The sequence below is a fragment of the Mobula hypostoma genome, chromosome 12, assembly GCF_963921235.1.
Source record: "Mobula hypostoma chromosome 12, sMobHyp1.1, whole genome shotgun sequence".
In the NCBI taxonomy this organism is placed as follows: Eukaryota; Metazoa; Chordata; class Chondrichthyes; order Myliobatiformes; family Myliobatidae; genus Mobula; species Mobula hypostoma.
The window spans coordinates 2,601,107-2,623,667 of record NC_086108.1 but is presented as its reverse complement, the minus strand read 5'-3'; the positions used below and the strand labels follow the sequence as shown (position 1 = coordinate 2,623,667).

The 22,561-nt window shown below is 47.5% G+C and overlaps 1 protein-coding gene across 2 annotated transcripts in view; it reads right to left on the bottom strand.

The window, feature by feature from the left end:
- LOC134354565 (inositol-tetrakisphosphate 1-kinase-like) overlaps nucleotides 1–21,856 on the bottom strand; it is a 107,922-nt gene extending 86,066 nt beyond the window's left edge. For both annotated transcript variants that reach the window (XM_063063493.1, XM_063063492.1), the window contains exons 1-2: nucleotides 21,630–21,856; nucleotides 2,824–2,848 (exon numbers count right to left, since the gene is read on the bottom strand). In XM_063063493.1, coding sequence (XP_062919563.1) covers nucleotides 2,824–2,848; nucleotides 21,630–21,721 — 117 coding nt within the window. In that variant the 5' untranslated portion in view covers nucleotides 21,722–21,856. The remainder of the gene's footprint in view (nucleotides 1–2,823; nucleotides 2,849–21,629) is intronic.
- Nucleotides 21,857–22,561: the final 705 nt, after the last annotated feature.

Sequence of the window (22,561 nt, the reverse complement as noted above, 5' to 3'; positions counted from 1 at the left end):
GAGGGAGAGTGAAATAACGATGGGGAAGGGAAGCTCCTCTAAAAGCTCATGGTTCTGACGGGTAGAACGGCCAATGTCCAGTAACCCAATGTACCTGTGCGACAGTATTCCTTCAACGTTGCATGCAAGGGCAGCACAGCTGGACGGTTAGGGTTTAACTCCTGCCACTGTCTCCAAGGAGTTTGCACGTTCTCCCGTGACGACGCGCGTTTCCTCTGGGTGCTCCATGTTCCAAAGGCATTCTGGGTGGGGTCAGCAAGCTGTGCGCAGGCTATGTCAACATCAGAAGCACGGCGATACTTGCAGGCTGCCCCCAGCACGTCCTCAGACTGTGTTGGTTATTGACACAGGTACACATGACAAACAGAGCTAATCCTCACCTTAAGTCTTCTTAAGGTTAAAGACACAATCTCCATTTTTGTTCTCTCCACTTCGCTGGCATTTAGAACAGCGATGAAGGTCCTCCATCTCTGGTGGTGTTCAGAGCTTCCTTCATCATGTCAGTAGCTTCCCCTCAGTTTTCACTACTGTCAGTCACCCAATCCCGGGTGGAGACTCAGGAATACCGTCACACTCAGATGTAGAAGGGTTCTTCATTGTTGTTTCCGTAACAGTTTGACCAATTGTCTGATTGTTTGACCAATCAGGGCTGTTGGCCCTGAGCTGAGCCCTCGAACCTGGAGGACTGATGGACCACTCTTAGTCTGACCTCTACCCTTTGACCTGTTTGGCATGGGTGACCCTACCAAGAGCCAAAGCATAAAGACCTGACACCAGCCACCATAGCTCTCAGCGTCATTGAGGCACGCCCAATGACAAGGTTGTGATTCTTTGTTCTGCTCAAGTTCAATTGAAGTTCAGGTCCAATTTAATGTACAGGATGGGATCTGAACTCGGACAACAAGAGGATATTCCACTCACTCCTAATTCTACACAGTGATGGGCAGCAAAGTGAAATCTACGGGAGCAGGTTGGTCACCAAGAGCTACCTGGATACATTCATTTCAGCGCACACGAGATTGCACACACATGCTGGATTAATTCAGCAAGTCAGGCAGCATCTATGGAGAGAAATGAACAGCTTTGGCAGGAGACCCTTCATCAAGACTGGAAAGAAAGGGGGCGGAAGCCAGAAAAAGGTTGCGAGAGGGGAAGAGTACAAGCTGGCAGGTCATTAGAGAGACCAGTTGAGAGGGGAGAATGAAGTGAGACGTTGGGAGGGGATAGGTGGAAGAGATAAAGGACTGAAGGAATCCTATCTGCCAAGAGATCTTTGTTGTTTGGTTTGGAGGCTTGCGTGCCTCAGTGACCTGAAGAGCCAAGTTGGCTGGAGTCAGGGCTTTGTGCTTTGACCAGTTTGGCATGGGTGACCCTACCAAGAGTCAAAGGGCAGAGGCCAGACTAAGAGTGGTCCACCGGTCCTCCAAATTCAGGGGTTGAGCTCAGGGCTAACCGTGACTGGTCAAACAAAGCTGCAATGAAGAATCCTTCTGCATCCGAGTGCGATGGTATTCCTGAGTCTGCAGCCAGCTGGTGGTAGTGAAAACTGTGAGGGAGCCCCGAACAGCACCAAGACCAAAATTGGTTTTGGTGGCCAAGGACAAAGGTGGGGAACCTTCATGGCCCTAGACTCCAAAGGAGAAATGTGCAGCAAGTAAGGAATCTGATCAGAGAGCAAGAGCATGGAATAGAAAGGGAAGGACCTGAGGAAAGCACAGGGAGATACTCGGTAGGAGAGGGCCATCAGAACGGGAGGAGGGTACAATAAAGAGGGGGAAGAAAGAAAAGGCAAGTGATTACAGGAAATTAGAGAAATAGATGTATATTCCACCAGGTTGGTAAAAGCGGGCTTTCCCCCCCACTGAGGTTAGATAGGACTACAACCAGAGGTCATGGGTTAAGGGTGAAAGGTGAAAAGTTTACGAGAAACGCGAGGGAAACTTTTTCACTCAGGGTGGTGAGAGTGTGGAATCAGCTGCCAGCAAAAGTGGGGCATGCGAGCTCAACCTCAACATTTAAGAGAGAGTTGGACAGGTACATGGATAGTAGGGGTATGGAGGGTGTGGTCCCAGTGCAGGTCACTGGGAGATTAAACGGTTTGGCATGGACTAGACTGGCCGAAGGGCTTCTTTCTCTGCTGCACTTGTCTATGACTCTACGATACCCAGATGGAGTTAAGTTTTGCTCCAACCTGCGTGGCAGTAGAGGCCGTGGACAGACTTGTCGATGTGGGAATAGGAAGTTGAATTGAAGTGGGTGGCCAACAGGAGATCCTGGCTGTTGCAGTAGAGAGAGGAAAAGGTGCTAAATGATATCCACCACGAGTGTAGACAGATTGTTTGCAAGTATGCATGCACACCCTCCAAAGAGGACTACAACCTTGTCTTTGGGTTTGGAGAGCTGTGTGCCTCAATGACCTGGAGAGCCATGTTGGCTGGAGTCAGGACTTTATGCTTTGGCTCTTGGTCGGGTCACCCATGCCAAACAGGTCAAAGGGTAGAGGCCAAACTAGGAGTGGTCCACCGGCCCTCAAGATCTGGGGGTTCAGCTCACGGCTACAACCCTGACTGGTTAAACAAAACTGTTACAGAAACAGCAATGAAGAATCCTTTTACATCTGAGTGTGACGGTATTCCTGAGTCTCCACCCGGGACTTGCGTGACTGACAGTAGTGAAAACCGAGAGGAAGCTACTGACATGATGAAGGAAGCCCTGAACACCACCAGAGATGGAGGATCTTCATCGCTGCCCTAGACAGCAGTGTAACAGGTAGTAACTAAACTCTGCATGCACACAAGATACAAGAGAAAAATCTTCACTCACCTGGATGACTTCAATTCCTCTCTTCCTAAAAAAAAGGAAGAAAAAAAAACTGCATTATACCACTCGCTTAACCGAAGGCCAATGAAGCTACAAAGCTCATTAACCTATCCCAAAGTTTAAGTTCCCATAAGTTCCCGGAGCCATTTGAAATGAGCTCTGGTATTCTTACAACACACATCAAAGTTGCTGGTGAACGCAGCAGGCCAGGCAGCATCTCTAGGAAGAGGTACAGTCGACGTTTCAGCCAAGACCCTTTGTCAGGACTAGCTGAAGGAAGAGTGAGTAAGGGATTTGAAAGCGGGAGGGGGAGGGGGAGATCCAAAATGATAGGAGAAGACAGGAGGGGGAGGGATGGAGCTAAGAGCTGGACAGGTGATTGGCAAAAGGGATACGAGAGGATCATGGGACAGGAGGTCTGGGAAGAAAGACAAGGGGGGGGGGGACCCAGAAGATGGGCAAGAGGTATATTCAGAGGGACAGAGGGAGAAAAAGGAGAGTGAGAGAAAGAATGTGTGTATAAAAGTAAGTAACAGATGGGGTACGAGGGGGAGGTGGGGCATTAGCGGAAGTTAGAGAAGTCGATGTTCATGCCATCAGGTTGGAGGCTACCCAGACGGAATATAAGGTGTTGTTCCTCCAACCTGAGTGTGGCTTCATCTTTACAGTAGAGGAGGCCGTGGACAGACATGTCAGAATGGGAATGGGACCCCCAGAAAACCGTCTCCCTCAGATCCCACCGTCAGCTCCTGGGCCCTCAGAGGCTCCATCTTCCTCTTACTCCAACCATCCCCTCTCCACTGACACCCCCAGAAAACTCCCAGTGGCCACACAATTTAATTCCACATCCCATTCCCATTCTGACATGTCTGTCCACGGCCTCCTCTACTGTAAAGATGAAGCCACACTCAGGTTGGAGGAACAACACCTTATATTCCGTCTGGGTAGCCTCCAACCTGATGGCATGAACATCGACTTCTCTAACTTCCACTAATGTCTCACCTCCCCCTTGTACCCCATCTGTTACTTATTTTTATACACACATTCTTTCTCTCACTCTCCTTTTTCTCCCTCTGTCCCTCTGAATATACCCCTTGCCCATCCTCTGGGTCGTTTCCCCCCCCCGTCTTTCTTCCCAGACCTCCTGTCCCACGATCCTCTCGTATCCCCTTTTGCCAATCACCTGTCCAGCTCTTGGCTTCATCCCTCCCCCTCCTGTCTTCTCCTATCATTTTGGATCTCCCCCTCCCGCTCCAACTTTCAAATCTCTTACTCACTCTTCCTTCAGTTAGTCCTGACGAAGGGTCTCGGCCTGAAACGTCGACTGTACCTCTTCCTAGAGATGCTGCCTGGCCTGCTGCGTTCACCAGCAACTTTTATGTGTGTTGCTTGAAATTCCAGCATCTGCAGAATTCCTGTTGTTCTGGTATTCTTACCGCAGTCTGGAGGCGTGTATTCAAGTCCCACCCAGAGACTTGAACACTGGTTAGAGCAGAGAGTTCCCACCTTCTTTACACCATGGACCAATACCATTAAGCAAGGGGACCCTGGACCCCAGGTTGAAAACCACTGGGATGGAGGGGCGAGTATCTGCCTCACAGTGCCAGCGACTCAGGTTCGAACCCCACCCCAGCTACAGACTGTTGCAGTTTACACACTCCCACGAACAGTACCTGCCTCGATGTGGCCTAGGCCACAGTTACACTCCACCATCTACTAAAGACTTGACATTCTGATAGGTGGGATCAAAAACTCCAGTCTTTGAAGATTTCAAAACTACAAATACTCATTCTTTCAGTATTGACATTTGCTGGCAATCACTCTGCATCCTCATCTGTTCCCAGACTGAACAGTTGGGAGTCATTCCAATTACTCGGGCTAGAATAACATAGCCCAGCCCGGACAGTGACCGGTTTAAAATAAAATAAATCAATAACTTTGTTGTGTTATCACTGAGAAATGTCGTGTTTTAAGTTCTAGATACAATTAGAACAGAAATTATTCAGCAGCTATATTGGGAATGGAACTCACCCACTCAGTTTTGCTGATGAACAATTTAAGCACTGTTACCCTATCCAAAACTTAAGGTCCCTGTGAATTTCCACCCCCACCTCACTTCCTGCCATCTGCCGGTCCCCAACCGGTATTCCTCAGCTATTCCCGGAATCATCCTTGTGAACCTCCTCTGAACCCTCTCCAATGCCAGCACATCTTTTCTTTGATGAAGGGCCGAAAGCTCTTCACAGTATTTAAGGTGAGGCCTCACCAGTGCCACATCCCTGCTCTGTATTCTAGACCTCTTGAAATGAATGCTAACATTGCATTTGCCTTCCTCACCAACTCTACCTGCAAGTTAACCTTTAGGGTGTTCTGCATAAGATACCCAAGTCCCTTTGCACTTTGCATCTCGGATTTTTGGATTTTCTCCTGGTTTAGAAAATAGTTCGCACATTTATTTCAACTACCAAAGTGAATGACCATGCGTTTTCCAGCATTGTATTTCATTTGCCACTTTCTTGCCCTTTCTCCTAATCTGTCTATATCCTTCTGCTGCCTACCCGTTTCCTCAATACTACCTATCCCTCCACCAATCTTCACATCATCTGCAAACTTGGCGACAAAGCCATCTATTCCATCATTGAAATTATTGATATGCATCACAAAAGGAAGTGGTCCCAACATAGACCTCTGCAGTACACCACTAGTCACTGGCAGCCAACCAGAAAAGGATCCTTTTATTCCCACTCGCTGCCTCCTACCAATCAGACAATGGTCTAACCATGCCAGTAACTTTCCTGTAATACCATGGGCTCTCAACTTGGTAGGCAGCCTCATGTGTAGCACCTTGTCAAAGGCCTTCTGAAAGTCCAAATATACAAGATCCACTGCATCCCCTTTATCCATTCTACTTGTAATCTCCCTAAAAGAACTCCAACAGTTCATCAGGCAAGATTTTCCCTTGAAGAAACCATGCTGACTTTATCCTATCTTACCCTGTGTCACCAAGTACTCCATAACCTCATCCTCAACAATTGACTGCAACATCTTCACTGAGGTCAGGCTAACCGGTCTACAATTTCCTTTCTGCTGCCTTCCTCCTTTCTTAAGTGTTGTGACATTTGCAATTTTCCAGTCCTCTGGCACCATGCTGGAGTCCAATGATTTTGAAAGATCAGTACTAATGTCTCCACAATCTCTATTGCTACCTCTTTCAGAACCCTAGGGTGCAGTTCATCTGGTCCTGGTGACTTATGTACCCTTAGGTCTTTTAGCTTTTTGAGTACCTTCCTCCGGTAATAGTAACTGCACTCACTTCTTTTCCCTCACACCCTTCAACATTTGACACACTGCTAGTGTCTTCCACTGTGAAGACTGATGCAAAGTACACATTTAGTTTATCTGCTATCTCCTTGTCTTACCTTCCCCCCCCCCCCCCATTATTATTTCTTCGGTCTCATCTTCCAGTGATTCTATAACCACTCATCTTATTTTTTTTTTAAATATACTTGAAAAAGCTTTTACTATCCATTTTGATATTGTTTGTGATAGTTATAGTCATAGTCATACTTTATTGATCCCGGGGGAAATTGGTTTTCGTTACAGTTGCACCATAAATAAGAAATAGTAATAGAACCATAAATAGTTAAATAGTAATATGTAACTTATGCCAGTAAATTATGAAATAAGTCCAGGACCAGCCTATTGGCTCAGGGTGTCTGACCCTCCAAGGGAGGAGTTGTAAAGTTTGATGGCCACAGGCAGGAATGACTTCCTATGACGCTCTGTGTTGCATCTCGGTGGAATGAGTCTCTGGCTGAATGTACTCCTGTGCCCACCCAGTACATTATGTAGTGGATGGGAGACATTGTCCAAGATGGCATGCAACTTGGACAGCATCCTCTTTTCAGACACCACCGTCAGAGAGTCCAGTTCCATCCCCACAACATTACTGGCCTTACGAATGAGTTTGTTGATTCTGTTGGTGTCTGCTACCCTCAGCCTGCTGCCCCAGCACACAACAGCAAACATGATAGCACTGGCCACCACAGACTCATAGAACATCCTCAGCATCGTCCGGCAGATGTTAAAGGACCTCAGTCTCCTCAGGAAATAGAGATGGCTCTGACCCTTCTTGTAGACAGCCTCAGTGTTCTTTGACCAGTCCAGTTTATTGTCAATTCATATCCCCAGGTATTTGTAATCCTCCACCATGTCCACATTGACCCCCTGGATGGAAACAGGGGTCACCAGTACCTTAGCAGGGTTTTAGATGCACCAGGTTGCTAGCTTGCTTTCATTTCATTTTTTCCCTCCTAATGATTCTTTTCGTTAGTCTCTGTACATTTTAAAGAGCTTCCCAATCTTCTAATCCTCCCCCTAATTTTTGCTTTGTTGTATGCCCTCTTTTGCTTTTACTTCAACATCAGCTTGAATTCCCTTGTCAGCTACGGTTGTACTATTTTGTCATTTTTTTCATTTCTTCGTTTTTGGAATATGCCTATCCTGCACCTTCCTCATTTTCTCCTCCCAAAAACTCATGCCATCGTTGCTCTGCTGTCATCCTTGCCAGCATCTCCTTCAAATTTACTTTGGCCATCTCCTCTCTCATACTACTATAATTTACCTTTACTCCACTGAAATACTGCTACATCAGACTTTACCTTCTCCCTATCAAATTTCAAGTTGAACTCAATCATATTGTGATCACTGCCTCCTAAGGGTTCCCTTACCTTAAGCTCCCCAATCAGCTCTGGTTCATCACATAACACCCAATCCTGTATAGCTGATCGCCTTGTAGGTTCAATGACAAACTGCTCTAAAAAGCCATCTTGTAGGAATTCAACAAACTCACTCTTGAGATCCACTTCCAACCTGATTTTCACAATCGACCTGCATGTTGAACTCTCTCATGACTATCATAACATTGCCCTTCGACACACCTTTTCTATCTCCCGTTGTAATCTGTGGCCCACATCCCAGCTACTGTTTGGAGGCCTGTATATAACTGCCATCAGGGTCCTTTTACCCTTGCAGTTTCTTAACTCAACCCACAAGGATTCAACATCTTCTGATCTTATGTCACATTTTCCTACTGATGTGATGCTATTCTTTACCAGCAAAGCCACACCACCCCCTTAGCTACCTTCCAATCCCTCCGATACAACGTGTAACCTTGGACATTCTGCTCCCAACTACAACCATCCTTCAGCCACCAAGTCTTTCACAAAGACAGACTTTTGTTGTAACCAGAGTAATGCTGTTTCATTTGGCTGTATTCATGAACGGTTGAATAACAATCAAACTTGAATTGAATGGAAGTGAAATCGAGTCACGTTTACTGTCATGTATACCGCCAAATGAGACAATGTTTCTCCAAACCAGGGTATAAAGCACAGTAGTACACAACTTAGGATAAAATCTACAGATGAATTACACATAAAGTGCATAAATTAAATATTGTGAAGTACACAATGGATTAACCAGTTGCACCTCGAATGCAATGTAGCAGGAAAACAATGCAAATACAAAGAGAAAAAATAATATTTCTTTAGGCAGACAGTAGTGAATCTGTGGAATTTGTTGCCACAGGTGGCTGTGGGGGCCAAGTCACTGGGTATATTTAATGCAGAAGTTGATAGATTCTAGACTAGTCAGGATATGAACGCAGACAGGGAGAATGGCTGAGGGGGAATTGGATCAACCATGGTGAAATGGTCTCCCTCTCCCATTATGAAATCAGTTCAGTGTTGGGCTGAGTGAAATTATCCCTTCTGCTTCAACGGCCTGACGGTTGAGAGGTAACACAGTACAAGACAAATAAAAATTACAAATAAGTTACAATAAAAAAAATAAATAAATAAGGGCAAAATTTGCGGTTGCCTTCATGGACTATTCAGAAATCTGATGGCAGAGGGGAAGAAGCAACACACACAAAATGTGAGGAACTCAGCAGGTCAGGCAGCATCTATCAAAATGAATAGATAGTCTTTCAGACTGAGGAGAAAGGGGAGAGGGGAAAAGGCCATAATAAAAAGGTGGGGGAGGGGAAGGAGGCTAGCTGGAAGGTGATAGGCAAAGCCAGCGGGGTGGAAAGGTCATGGGCTGGTGAAGAAAGAATCTGTTAGGAGAGAGGAGTGGACCATAGGACAAAGGGAAGGAGGGGGGAAAGAAGCTATTCCTGACTCACTGAGTGTGCGTCTTCGGGATCCTGTACCTCCTCCCTGAGAAGTGGGAATGTCCTGGGGACTTCATTTCTCCATTTCAATGAATTTAAGACCCAATATTCTTCTTTCACTGCTTTTGTCTCTGAGAAAGAATTTTCACTCACCCAGTGGGCCCCTCACCCATCGGGACATCCCCTTTTCCTTTATTCATTATATCGAGGCATGACTGCACAGGTGCGTGGATGTCAGCGAGTTAGACCAGTGGGAAGAATTTAAAAGGGGAGCATTTTTCTTTCAGCGGTTTGATCCAGACACGATTGACCAAGCGCGTGGACATCAGCGAGTTAGACCGGCGGGAAGAATTTAAAAAGACAGCTTTATAGAGCGGGCAACAGAGTAGAAGGAGTCAGAGTAGGAGTGCTTTGGCTCAACGGGGCTTCGGCGATAGCAGCCCGAGGCGAGGTAAGTTACTTGTGAAGAATAGGAACAGGAAGTATGTCTGTGAGGCCGGTGTTCTGTACTGGGTGTCAGACGTGGGATGTCCGGGAGACTCCCAGCCTTCCGAATGGTCACATCTGTGCCAGGTGCGTCGAGCTGCAGCTCCTCAGGGACCGTGTTAGGGAACTGGAGATGCAGCTCGATGACCATTGTCTGGTCCGGGAAAGTGAGGTGATAGTTAGGAGTTCTAGGCAAGTAGTCACACCGGGGTCTCGGGAGGCAGTTAAGTGGGAAACAGTCAGGAGAGGGAAGGGCAAGAATCAGATACTAGAGAGCACCCCTGTGGCTGTCCCTCTTAACAATAAGTACTCTTGTTTGAGTACTGTTGGGGTGGGGGGGGAGGGAGGAGGAAGAAAGGACCTACCTGGGGGAAGCAACAGTGGTCACGCCTCTGGCACTGAGTCTGGCCCTGTGCCTCAGAAGGGTAGGGAAAGGAAGAGGATGGCAGCAATGATAGGGGACTCTATAGTTAGGAGGTCCGATAGGCGATTCTGTGGACGCAGGAAAGAAACAGATGGCAGTTTGCCTTCCAGATACCAGGATCCGGGATGTTTCTGATCAAGTCCATGATATCCAGAAATGGGAAGGTGAACAGCCAGAGGTCGTGGTACATATTGGTACCACTGACATAGGGAGGAAAAGGAAGGAGGTCCTGAAAACAGATTACAAGGAGTTAGGAAAGAAGCTGAGAAACAAGGGTAGTAATCTCGAGATTACTGCCTATGCCACATGACAGTGAGTATAGGAATAGAGTGAGGTGGAGGATAAATGCATGGCTGACAGATTGGAGCAGGGGGCAGGGATTCAAATTTCTGGATCATTGGGACCTCTTTTGGGGCAGGAGCGACCTGTACAAAAAGGAGGGTTGTACTTGAATCCACGCAGGACCAATATCCTGGCAGGGAGGTTTGCTAAGGCTACTGGGGAGAGTTTAAACTAGAATTGCTGGGGGGTGGGAATCGAACTGAAGAGATGGAGGAAGGAATGGTTGGCTCACAAATAGAGAAAGCTTGTAGGCAGTGTGAGAGGGAAGACAGGCAGATGATAAAGAAGGGATGTGCTCAGACTGATGGTTTGAGATGTGTCTATTTTAATGCAAGGAGTATCATGAACAAAGTGAATGAGCTTAGAGCGTGGATCAGCACTTGGAGCTATGATGTGGCCATTACGGAGACTTGGATGGCTCTGGGGCAGGAATGGCTACTTAGAGTGCCAGGCTTTAGATGTTTCAGAAAGGATGGGGGAGGGGGATGTAGCACTGCTGATCAGGGATAATGTCACAGCTGCAGAAGAGGAGGAAGTCATGGAGGGATTGTCTACTGTAGGGGTCCCCAACCTTTCTTGCACCGTGGACCGGTTTAATATTGACAATATTCTTGCGGACCGGCCGACCGGGGGGAGGGGGGTGTTCAAGTTCAACAGTGCATGACAGGGAATGAGGAAAGGTGCAGCTGACTCATATTGCCAAATCATATCATTTCCTCACGGCCCGGTAGCACATCTTTGTGGCCTGGTGGTTGGGGTCCACTGGTCTACGGAGCCTCTGTGGGTGGAGTTAGAAACAGGAAGGCGTTAGTAACTCCACAGGGTGTTTTTTTTAAATAGACCACCCAATAGTAACAGAGACATCGACAAGCAGATAGATTCTGGAAAGGTGTAATAAAGGCGGGAGGAGAAGATGGTGTGCGCAGCCCTCCGGTGAAAAATGACGTCGTATCTGTTAAATAGGGGCTGTGGACAATTCTGATTTGATGGAGAATGGACGTGAAAGCACAGAGGAACATCTGGAGAAATTTCTGAAACGCCCGTTCGCTGCTGTCGTTACTGTATGGTCGGGAATCTTTCGGAGGGTAGGCCTCAAAATCCCTGGCCTTGCCTGCTTTTGGCGACTGAGAAGGAGGTCGAATCGTTCGGACAGAGATGGCGCTCAGTACTTGGTGTCGGAGAGCTGATCAGAGCTCGAAGTTTTCAGATGACTCAGAGTCGGACTGTGGTCGGGCATGGCAGGGAGAGTTTTTCTTCCTTCTCCCGTCTGCGTGAGATGTGGGACATTTGAGAGACTCTGAACTTTTACTGTGCTCATGGACTTCTTCATCAAGTTATGGTATTGTTAAACTGTTTGTAACTATATGTTATAATTATGTGGTTTTGTCAGTTTTTTCAGTCTTGGTCTGTCCTGTGTTTTGTGATATCACACCAGAGGAAATATCGTATCATTTCTTAATGCATGCATTACTAAATGACAATAAAAGAGGACTACGTGTCTTCATAATCTAAATCTAAGTAACAGGGCTGTCATGATGGGAGATTTTAATCTCCCTAGAGCAAGGGGTTTAGATGGAGCAAAGTTTGTTGGGTGTGTTCAGGAAGGTTTCCTGACACAATATGTTGATAAGCCTACAAAAGGAGAGGCTGTGCTTCATCTGGTATTGGGAAATGAACCTGGTCAGGTGTCAGGTCTCTCAGTGGGAGAGCATTTTGGAGATAGTGATCACAATTCTATCTCCTTTATCATAGCATTAGAAAGGGATAGGAGCAGACAAATTAGGAAGGTATTTAATTGGAGTAAGGGGAAATATGAAGCTATCAGGTAGGAACTTGGAAGTATAAATTGGCAACAGCTGTTCTCAGGAAAATGTACAGCAGAAATGTGGCGTTCTGCATAGGTACATTCGAATGAGACAGGGAAAGGATGGTAGGGTACAGGAACATGTTGTACAAAGGCTGCTGAAAATCTAGTAAGAAGAAAAGCTTATGAAAGGTTTAAAAAAAACAAACAACAACAAAAAGGCATCCGTTAGTCTTGCGAGACCATGGATCTGCACCTGGAAAGTCTTCAGTCTCCAGGGCGCAGGCCTGGGCAAGGTTGTATGGAAGACCAGCAGTTGCCCATGCTGCAAGTCTCCCCTCTCCACGACACCAATGTTGTCCAAGGGAAGGGCATTAGGACCCATACAGCTCGGCACCAGTGTCATTGCAGAGCAATGTATGATTAAGTGCCTTGCTCAAGGACACAACATCAACGTTGTCCATACAGCAACAACTACTTAAGTAATGATAGAGATCTAGAAGATTATAAGGCTAGCAGGAAGGAGCTTAAGAATGAAATTAGGAGAGCCAGAAGGGGCCATGAGAAGGCCTTGGCGGACAGGATTAAGGAAAACCCCAAGGCATGCTACAAGTATGTGAAGAGCAAGAGGATAAGATGTGAGAGAATAGGACCAATCAAGTGTGACAGTGGAAAAGTGTGTATGGAACCGAAGGAGATAGCAGAGGTACTTAATGAATACTTTGCTTCAGTATTCACTACGGAAAAGTATCTTGCCGATTGTAGGGATGACTTGCAGTGGATCAAAAAGCTTGAGCATATAGACATTACGAGGATGTGCTGGAGCTTTTGGAAAGCATTAAATTGGATAAGTCACCAGGACCGGATGAGATGTACCCCAGCCTACTGTGGAAGGCAAGGGAGGAGATTGCTGAGCCTCAGGCAATGATCTTTGCATCATCAATGGGGATGGGAGAGGTTCTGGAGGATTAGAGGGTTGCAGATGTTGTTCCCTTATTCAAGAAAGGGAGTAGAGATAGCCCAGGAAATTATAGACTAGTGAGTCTAACTTCAGTGGTTGGTAAGTTGATGGAGAAAATCCTGAGAGGCAGGATTTATGAATATTTGGAGAGGTATAGGAATAGTCAACATGGCTTTGTCAAAGGCAGGTAGTGCCTTACGAGCCTGATTGAATTTTTTTGAGCATGTGACTAAACACATTGATGGAGGTAGCATAGTAGATGGAATGAAAATGGATTTTGTGTTGGCACGTGGCCAAGTGGTTAAGGTGTTCGTCTAGTGATCTGAAGGTCGCTAGTTCGAGCCTTGGCTGAGGCAGCGTGTTGTGTCCTTGAGCAAGGCACTTAACCACACATTGCTCTGCGACGACACTGGTGTCAAGCTGTATGCGTCGTAATGCCCTTCCCTTGGACAACATCAGTGGCGTGGAGAGGGGAGACTTGCAGCCTGGGCAACTGTCGGTCTTCCATACAACCTTGCCCAGGCCTGCACCCTGGAAACCTTCCAAGGCGCAAATCCATGGTCTCACAAGACTAATGGATGTTTGTATAAAATATGGACTTCAGCAAGGCATTTGATAAGGTACCCCATGCAAGGCTTATTGAGAAGGTAAGGAGGCATGGGATCCAAGGGGACCTTGCTTTGTGGATCCAGAACTGGCTTGCCCACAGAAGGCAAAGAGTGGTTGTAGACCGGTCATATTCTGCATGGAGGTCGGTGACCAGTGGTGTGCCCCAGGGATCTACTCTGGGATCCCATCTCTTCGTGATTTTTATAAATGACCTGGATGAGGAAGTGGAGGGATGGTTTAGTAAACTTTCTGATGACACAAAGGTTGGGGGTGTTGTGGATAGTGTGGAGGGCTGTCAGAGGATACAGCAGGATAGGAATAGGATACAAAACTGGGTTGAGAAGTGGCAGATGGAGTTCAACTCAGAGGTTTTTTCTCCAGGGCTGAAATGGCTCACACGAAAGGGCACAGTTTTAAGGTGCTTGGAAGTAGGTACAGAGGAAATGTCAGGGATAAGTTTTTTAAAAATTAACCCAGAGAGTGGTGAGTGTGTGGAATGGGCTGCCAGTGGCAGTGGTGGAGGCGGAAACGATAGGGTCTTTTAAGAGGCTCCTGGATGGCGACATGGAGCTCAGAACAATAGAGGGCTATGGATAACCTGAGGTAATTTCTAAACTAAGTAGATGTTCAGCACAGCATTATGGGCCGAAGGGCCTGTACTGTGCTGTAGGTTTTCTATGTTTCTATGTTCTATGTTCATTACCAACTACTGACATTCCAGATCCACCCCTCCTCTATGATATTGACATAGACTGCATGCATTTCCCACCAGAATGTGGCAGCTTGGTGTATAGTGGTTAGTGTAACAATTTCAAGCTTTTATTTATGTATGTATTTAATGAGAGTGCAGACCAGGCCCTTCCAGCACGTCGAGCCTCACTGCTTAGCAGTCTCTGATGTAACCCTCGCACAATCACAGGACAATTTACAATGACTAATTAACCTACCAACTGGTGGGTCTTTGGACTGTGGGAGGAAACCCACGCGGTCACGGGGAGAACATACAAACTCCTTACAGGCAGCAGGGGGAATTGAATCTGTGTCACTGGTACCAGAAACCTACCATGCCCCTGGGTGCTGACCCCAGCACCTCCTCAGACTGTGTTGGTTGTTGATGCATTTTACTGCACGTACAATGAGCATGTGACAAATAAAACTAATTTGTATTAGTACTCATGAAGTGACTCATCTTTGCTAACATTAGGGCCAATCAATTGAGATTGACCAGGAACTAATTCATTGCAAACAAAGACGTTCCTCTGCTGGAAACTGCATCAAGGACAAAGAAACCACTCCTGTGTTCCTGAAGGCCAATGTCCAACTGAACGTCAAGGATCTAAAGAACAGCTGGGAAGGGAAGAGGCCCACACAGGCCTAGCCATTCACTGATAACCGAGTTGAGATTCCCAGCACACGCCAGGACACAACCCCAACTGAAACAAGTACAGGTGAGCATCTGGCATGGGACTGGTCAGCAGCTGCAGGGATGATTTTGAAGAACTCCTCAGCCACTACCCTCGCCGGCCGGTGGTGTTGTGGCAACAGCGCCAGACTTCGAGGCAAGTGGTCCCAGGTTCAAATCCTGCCACCTACTCGCATGCTTTCCATCCATGCTGGGTTGGGTTCAGCACCGAGCTAGCAACTCAACCTCATAAAAAAATAAAACAGACAAAATGCTAAAGAAATGGCAAGGTTGTGCCTGATGTGCCACACGGCGTGGGGAGGACTAACTAACTCACTCAAGCACAAGTGTCTGGCTGCATCATGTTGAAAGCTGTCTAGCTCTACAGTCTAGATTGGACACGCTAGAGATAGGAAACATGTTCCCGATGTTGGGGGAGTTCAGAACCAGAGGCCACAGTTTAAGAATAAGGGGTAGGCCATTTAGAACGGAGTTGAGGAAAAACTTTTTCACCCAGAGAGTTGTGGATCTGTGGAATGCTCTGCCTCAGAAGGCAGTGGAGGCCAATTCTCTGGAAGCTTTCAAGAAAGAGGGAGTCAAGGGATATGGGGAGAAGGCAGGAAAAGAGAACTGATTATGGATGATCAGCCATGATCACAGTGAATGGTGGTGCTGGCTTGAAGGGCCGAATGGGCCTACTCCTGCCCCTATTGTCTACAGTCATCTCCAGCTTTGGATAATGACTCATCAGGAAGGCACAAGTCAACCAAGATCGGTGAACATCTAAAACTTTGGCCAAACAGAATGGTCCAATTCAGAACCTCTAACTTTGTACATTCAGGAAAGAGATCACAGAGGGCTTCAGACACAGCAATCATATCCATCAAGAACAACAAGTAACTTGAACCTTCTGAGACCTCCGTTGGTCAGCATCGACCATGGATGTTGCGTCTACTGCAAGCCTGGGCAGTACAATATGGACAGCATGCTGTTGCCCAAGAAGCAAGCTCCCCCTCTCCATGCAGTTGATGAATCCAAAGTAACGGCAGAGACCGATACAGTTTAGCACCAGCAGTGTTGCAGGAGTCACCAGTCAGCATCGAAATCAGCACAAGACTGTCTTAGGGACTCCAACTCCAGAGATTCTCCCCACCCCGAGTTTACTCCTGAAGCTGCAAGGCTGAGTTTGGTTTGAGATCACAAACAAGGGAAAAATCTGCAGGTGGTGGAAATCTAACAGAGAGACACACACCCCGCCCCCCCCCCCCCACCTGGAGGAACTCAGCGAGGGCAGGAATATAGTCGACATTCTGGACTGAGACCCTTGAGGTGAACACCACCCCTGGGAGCTTATCCCCATTACCACTCCCGGCTATGCCAACCTTAAGGAACTCAGTAAACAGTTACTAAACCTGGAAATAGAAGTGAAGAGGAAAGCAAACTGATGTGACGGGTTAATTTATTTGCCAGTTGGAAGTTGCTTCTGCCATGGCAGTCACTGACTGGCCCATTGAAGGGGATCAGCAGCTTTTTCCCATTCGTTGCTTGTGCACCACAGCATCAGTTTCCCGTTTCAGACTCCTCAAGGTATATGAATAGCTTGTGAGAGAGATACTCTCTCCTTTCCGGTCTCCGAGGGAAATCACCGTTTGTACGGCCAACACCAGACACTGTTTCCAAGCTCTGTCACGGCACAGATTCTCAGGTGGAAACACTTCAAGAATGTTCTCAAAACCCAGAGATACAGGAGCAGAATTAGGCCATTTGGCTCACGAGTCCACTCCACCATTCAGTTACGACAGATTATTTTCCCCCTCAAACTGATTTTCCTGCCCTCTCCCTGAAACCCTTAAACCCCTTTTTAATCAAGAACCTATCAACATCTTCCTTAAATACACCCAACGATGGCATCCACAGCCACCCATGGCAACCATTTCCACAAATTCATCACCTTCTGGCTGAAGAAATTCTTCCGTGTCTGTTCTAAAAGGACAGTGGTTTATTCTGAGGCTGTGCCCTCAGATCTTGGGGTCTCCTACTAACGGAAACATCTGCCCATCCAAACACTGAAAGGCCAGTAGAGAGTGGAAGGCTCAATTCCCACTACACCACCCTTCTGAGAAGTATGGCATTCCCACTGACCCTGGCACAGATAAAGAGGATTAGTGGCAATGGCACAAGACCAACATGGGGGTAGTGACCTGTGCATCTCCATGACCACCTAACATGGATAAAGAGCACTTGGGCTGGAAGCCGGAACACCTGGTGAATTGTTAGGAACTCAGAGGCCTGGTACTTGCCTCAAAGGATGCCAAGTTCATGGCTGTAGTTAGTCCAAGTTCACGGCTGTAGTTGTCCAAGTTCACGGCTGTAGTTAGTCCAAGTTCACGGCCGTAGTTAGTCCAAGTTCACGGCTGTAGTTAGTCTCATCTCATGATGTTGTGACCCGCCAACAAAGAGCTGGACTGCCTTGCAGCATGGTGTGCTCTCAACAAATTGGAGCTGAATGCTATCAAGACAGTGGAAATAAGGATCTCCCTTCCTTGGAAATTAATGGTCAGGCTGTGTCTGGTTGAGTCATTCAGACTCCTGGGGACTACCACTACCGCTACATTGAAGTGGGGCAAGCACGTTATAGGAAAGCCCATCAGAGATTGTTGTTCCTACACCGGCTAAACACGACATCTCAGGGTGTATCCCGATGAATTTTTACTCAGTATCATTGAGAGTGTTGTGACCACCTCCATCGCCGGTCGGTTTCTGGCCGCGTCCTCCTTCTCCGAGTCCAGGTTGTAGGGATTAGGTCACTCAGCAGAGTAGATCGCTGACCACCATCCGCTGACACTTAAAGACACGTTCATTGCCAGAGCAAAGAGAAGAGCTGGAAAAATTACTGCTGATCCCATCCACCCTAGCAGTCACCTGTTTGCCAAGTTGCCATCAGAGTGACACGACAAGTCCATCAGCACCAGGACTACAGTCATCTCTGAAGCTTCTTTCCTGTAGCTATCCAGATTCTCAACAAAGCTCACCCAGGTGTAATACGCTAACTGTCCCTGCAAAAAAATCCATCGAGTGGTCTCTCCTGCTCCCCTTGTTCTGTTACATTCCAGCACAGGCCAATTCAAACAGGGTCTAGACCAACCAGAATTTGTGCAGATCAGAAATAACACCTTCAACACTGGCACCCCACATATTATGGATGCTGGTGATATTCAACCAGATTCCGATTCTGATTCTGTTGATAATTATTGAGTACATTCATATATTCACATTTCAATCTGATCATTGATGCTTACACATGTGACTGTTCCGCTAATTGTTGATTGCGCATGGCTGTTTGAACGATTGTCTTGTAAATTGTTGGTTGCTATTGTGTCATCTGTTAGGGTATTGTCCTGTGTTTTACGCTTGGCACCGAACCACAATCATTTCTGGTCTGTTTCACCTAATGGCAATAAAGTGATTCTGGTCCTCTCCCAATTGGTGGGTGCGAGAGCACAGGGTGGGTTAATCCTGCCTCACCTATGGTGGTGTTTGCAGCCTCATCAGGCACTCCAGAACAAGGGGAACTGCCATGGAATCTGGTGACAGTCAGCCCTGAGGGACTGGGAGAGACTGAGGCAATCAATCAGGTTTATTCCCACTGACACATGTCCTGAAATACGACGTACAGGAGAGGGATGTCATGTATGTACACTCAGTGCCCACTTTATTAGGTACATCTGCTCCTTAATGCAAATATCTAATCAGCAAATCATGTGGCAGCAGCTCTGTGCATAAAAGCTTGCCGGCATCGTCAAGAGGTTCAGTTGCCGTTCAAACCAAATATCAGAATGAGGAAGAAATGTGATCGAAGTGACTTTGACCGTGCAGTAATTGTTGGTGCCAGATGGGGTGGTTTGAATATCTTAGAAACTGCTGCTCTCTTACAACAGTCTCTAGAGTTTACAGAGAATGGTGTGAAAAAAAAACATCCAGTTAGCAGCGGTTCATGGTAATGGTGGGGGGGGGGGCAGGGCATAAAGAAGGTTGGAAACCCCCTGCTCGAGGGTTAACAGAATGGTGCAAATAAGCATCCAGTGAGTGGCAGCTTTGTGGACAAAAACACCTTGTTAATGAGAGGACGGAGGAGAATGGCCAGAAGAGGTCAAGCTGACCAGAAGGCAAATAACCACACATTTACAACAGTGGTGTACAGATCAACATCCCTGAATGCACAACGGGTCTGTACTCTTTCAACCTTCTGCACATCTTTCCCGTAGGTACTCACACTCCTCAGCGCCCTCCCGTTCACTGTGTAAGACCTACCCTGGTTGGTCCGACCGAAGTGCAACACCTCGCACTTGTCCGCATTAAATTCCATCTGCCATCTTATTTCGACCCATTTCTTCAGCTGGTCCAGATCCTGCTGCAAGCCATGATAGTCTTCTTCACTATCAACTACACCCCTAATCTTGATATCACCCCCAAATTTGTTATCCAAATCTCATTTTGTTTATTTCCCCTCGCGCTAATGTGATGAAATGATCTGCAAGGACCGCTTACCAAAACAGCTTTCCCACTCTACCTCAGTGCACACAGCAATGCTAAACCAATTTAACATTACATCGAGCCCGACCTGCCCCACGGAACCATCCCAAACTGAGAGTAATTTCATGATCAAAGTAGCCGCCAAACATATCAATTCCGATTCCATGTCCCGTTCCGACATGTCGGTTCACGGCCTCCTTTAGTCCCAACATGAGGCCACCCTCAGAGTGGAGGAGCAACACCTTGTGGCTACCTCCGTCGGGGTAGCCTCCAAACCGATAGCATGATCGATTTCTCCTTCTGGTTAAAAATACACCTCTGTCTTTTATTTCACACTCTTGTCTTTTACCTCCTCCCACCTCCCTGCTGCCCCTCCTCCTACTGTCCACTCTCCTCTCCTATCAGAGTCCTTCCTCTCCAGCCCCTTACCCTCCCACCCACCTGGCCTCACCTGTCACCTTCCAGTCATCCTTCTTCCCCTCCCCTCTTATTCCGGCGTCTTCCCATTTCCTCTCCACTCTCAGCTTTAAACGCCGGATTTCTATTCATTTCCATAAGATGCTGCCTGCCCACTCAGTTCCTCCAGCATTTCGTGTGTGTTACTCTGACCATCGACACTGTCTGACCTGCTGAGTTCCTCCAGCATTTCGTGTGTGTTACTCTGTCCATCGACACTGTCTGACCTGCTGAGTTCCTCCAGCATTTCGTGTGTGTTACTCTGACCATCGACACTGTCTGACCTGCTGAGTTCCTCCAGCATTTCGTGTGTGTTACTCTGACCATCGACACTGTCTGACCTGCTGAGTTCCTCCAGCATTTTGTGTGTGTTACTCTGACCATCGACACTGTCTGACCTGCTGAGTTCCTCCAGCATTTTGTGTGTGTTACTCTGACCATCGACACTGTCTGACCCGCTGAGTTCCTCCAGCATTTTGTGTGTGTTACTCTGACCATCGACACTGTCTGACCTGCTGAGTTCCTCCAGCATTTTGTGTGTGTTACTCTGACCATCGACACTGTCTGACCTGCTGAGTTCCTCCAGCATTTTGTGTGTGTTACTCTGACCATCGACACTGTCTGACCTGCTGAGTTCCTCCAGCATTTTGTGTGTGTTACTCTGACCATCGACACTGTCTGACCTGCTGAGTTCCTCCAGCATTTTGTGTGTGTTACTCTGACCATCGACACTGTCTGACCTGCTGAGTTCCTCCAGCATTTTGTGTGTGTTACTCTGACCATCGACACTGTCTGTCCTGCTGAGTTCCTCCAGCATTTTGTGTGTGTTACTCTGACCATCGACACTGTCTGACCTGCTGAGTTCCTCCAGCATTCTGTGTGTGTTACTCTGACCATCGACACTGTCTGACCTGCTGAGTTCCTCCAGCATTTTGTGTGTGTTACTCTGGATTTCCAGCATCTGCAGAATCTCTTGTGTTTATGTTTCCATATTCTGCTTCACTATCTTACAGGCATAATAAAAAATACATTTTATGAAAAACTGTACATAAACAAAGACTGACAAACAACCAATGTGTTAAAAAAATACAAACTGTGCAAATGAAAATAAGTAATGAAGAACAGGAGTTGAGAGCGAGTCCATAGGTTGCGGAAACAGGTCAGTGAAGCAATCCACAAGAAAATCTTCAGATGCTGGAAATCCAGAGCAACACACACACAAGGCGCTGGAGGAACTCAGCAGCTCAGGCAGCATCTAGGGAAACGAGTAAACAGTCGACGTTTCGGTCGGAGACCCTTCATCAGGACTCCCAGCTGTTCCTGAACCTGCTGGTGTGAGTCTTGCACCTTGTACCTCTGCCCCATTTCATTCGATCGCGTACATCGTTCCAGCCAACTTTTATCCTGCCATCAGTACTAGCTGTGCACAAAGCGGCATCGTTTTCCCCCATATTCCGACCACGAGCTCACTATTAACCCACTCATCAATTCCATCTGGAAGTCCAAGTCCGTATCTTGGCAGGAGAAACATTCACATGCGTAGACCGTGGCAGTACTAGAGTTTATAAAGCAGCGACTGATACTTCAGCAAAGTAGCGAGAGGCAACCTAGTCTTACCTGCAGAGTTCTGCGAAGACCACAAAGTTTAACTTCTTCCTTTTCTTGCCGTTTAAGCACACTCCTAACCGTTTCCCTGGGCGCCGCAGCATGACTGACCAGCTCGGAAAAGCTACTGACGGTCTTACCTAATGTCTAAAAGGGAAGGAGGCTCCGAGACGAATGATAAAGAAACTCAGTCATCCCAGCCCATGTTAATAGCTAATCGCTTTCAACGCTCCCACTCCAACGAGGTGCAAAGTCTGATTTTTGCCTCCTGTCACACAATGCGCCCCGACCAGCTGCCGATCCGGGGGGCGCCACCCAGAACATTCTCGGGACCCTCACCGGGGTCTGCCCCCAGCTTTTATTTCTTGGTCGCCGTGTAACAAACATATTAGCGCGGCCACGTGACCCGCAAAGGGTTGCAACACCCGCGGGCCACGCCCACCCACGTGGATTTCCGTGGGCGTCCCTCTCACATGCTGGAGTGACGTCACTGCTACCTCTGCCCTCACGGTCCAATGGGCTGCGAAGGCTTGAAGTCTGCCTCGCCGCTGGTGACAATGTCCAGCCCCGGGCTAGAGGACCAACACTTCATATTGACGGCGTGAACTTCCAGTGACTGCCCCTCCTCTCCTTCACCATTCCCCTTTCTTGTTTCCCTCTCACACCGTCTCTTCTTGCTTGCCCATCATCTCCCCCTGGTGCTCCTCGACCTTCCGTATCTCCCGTGATCTTCTGGCCGCTCCTGTCAGATTCCCCCCTCTCCAGCCCTTTATCTTTTTCACCAATCGAATTCCCAGCTCTTCACTTCACCCCACTCCCCCTCTCCCGGTTTCCCCTATCACCTGCCACCCTGTAATTCTTCCTCCCCGCCCCATCTTCTGACACAGACGTCTCCCCTTCCTTCTCAGTCCTGAAGCAGGGTCTCGGCCTGAATCAGCGACTGT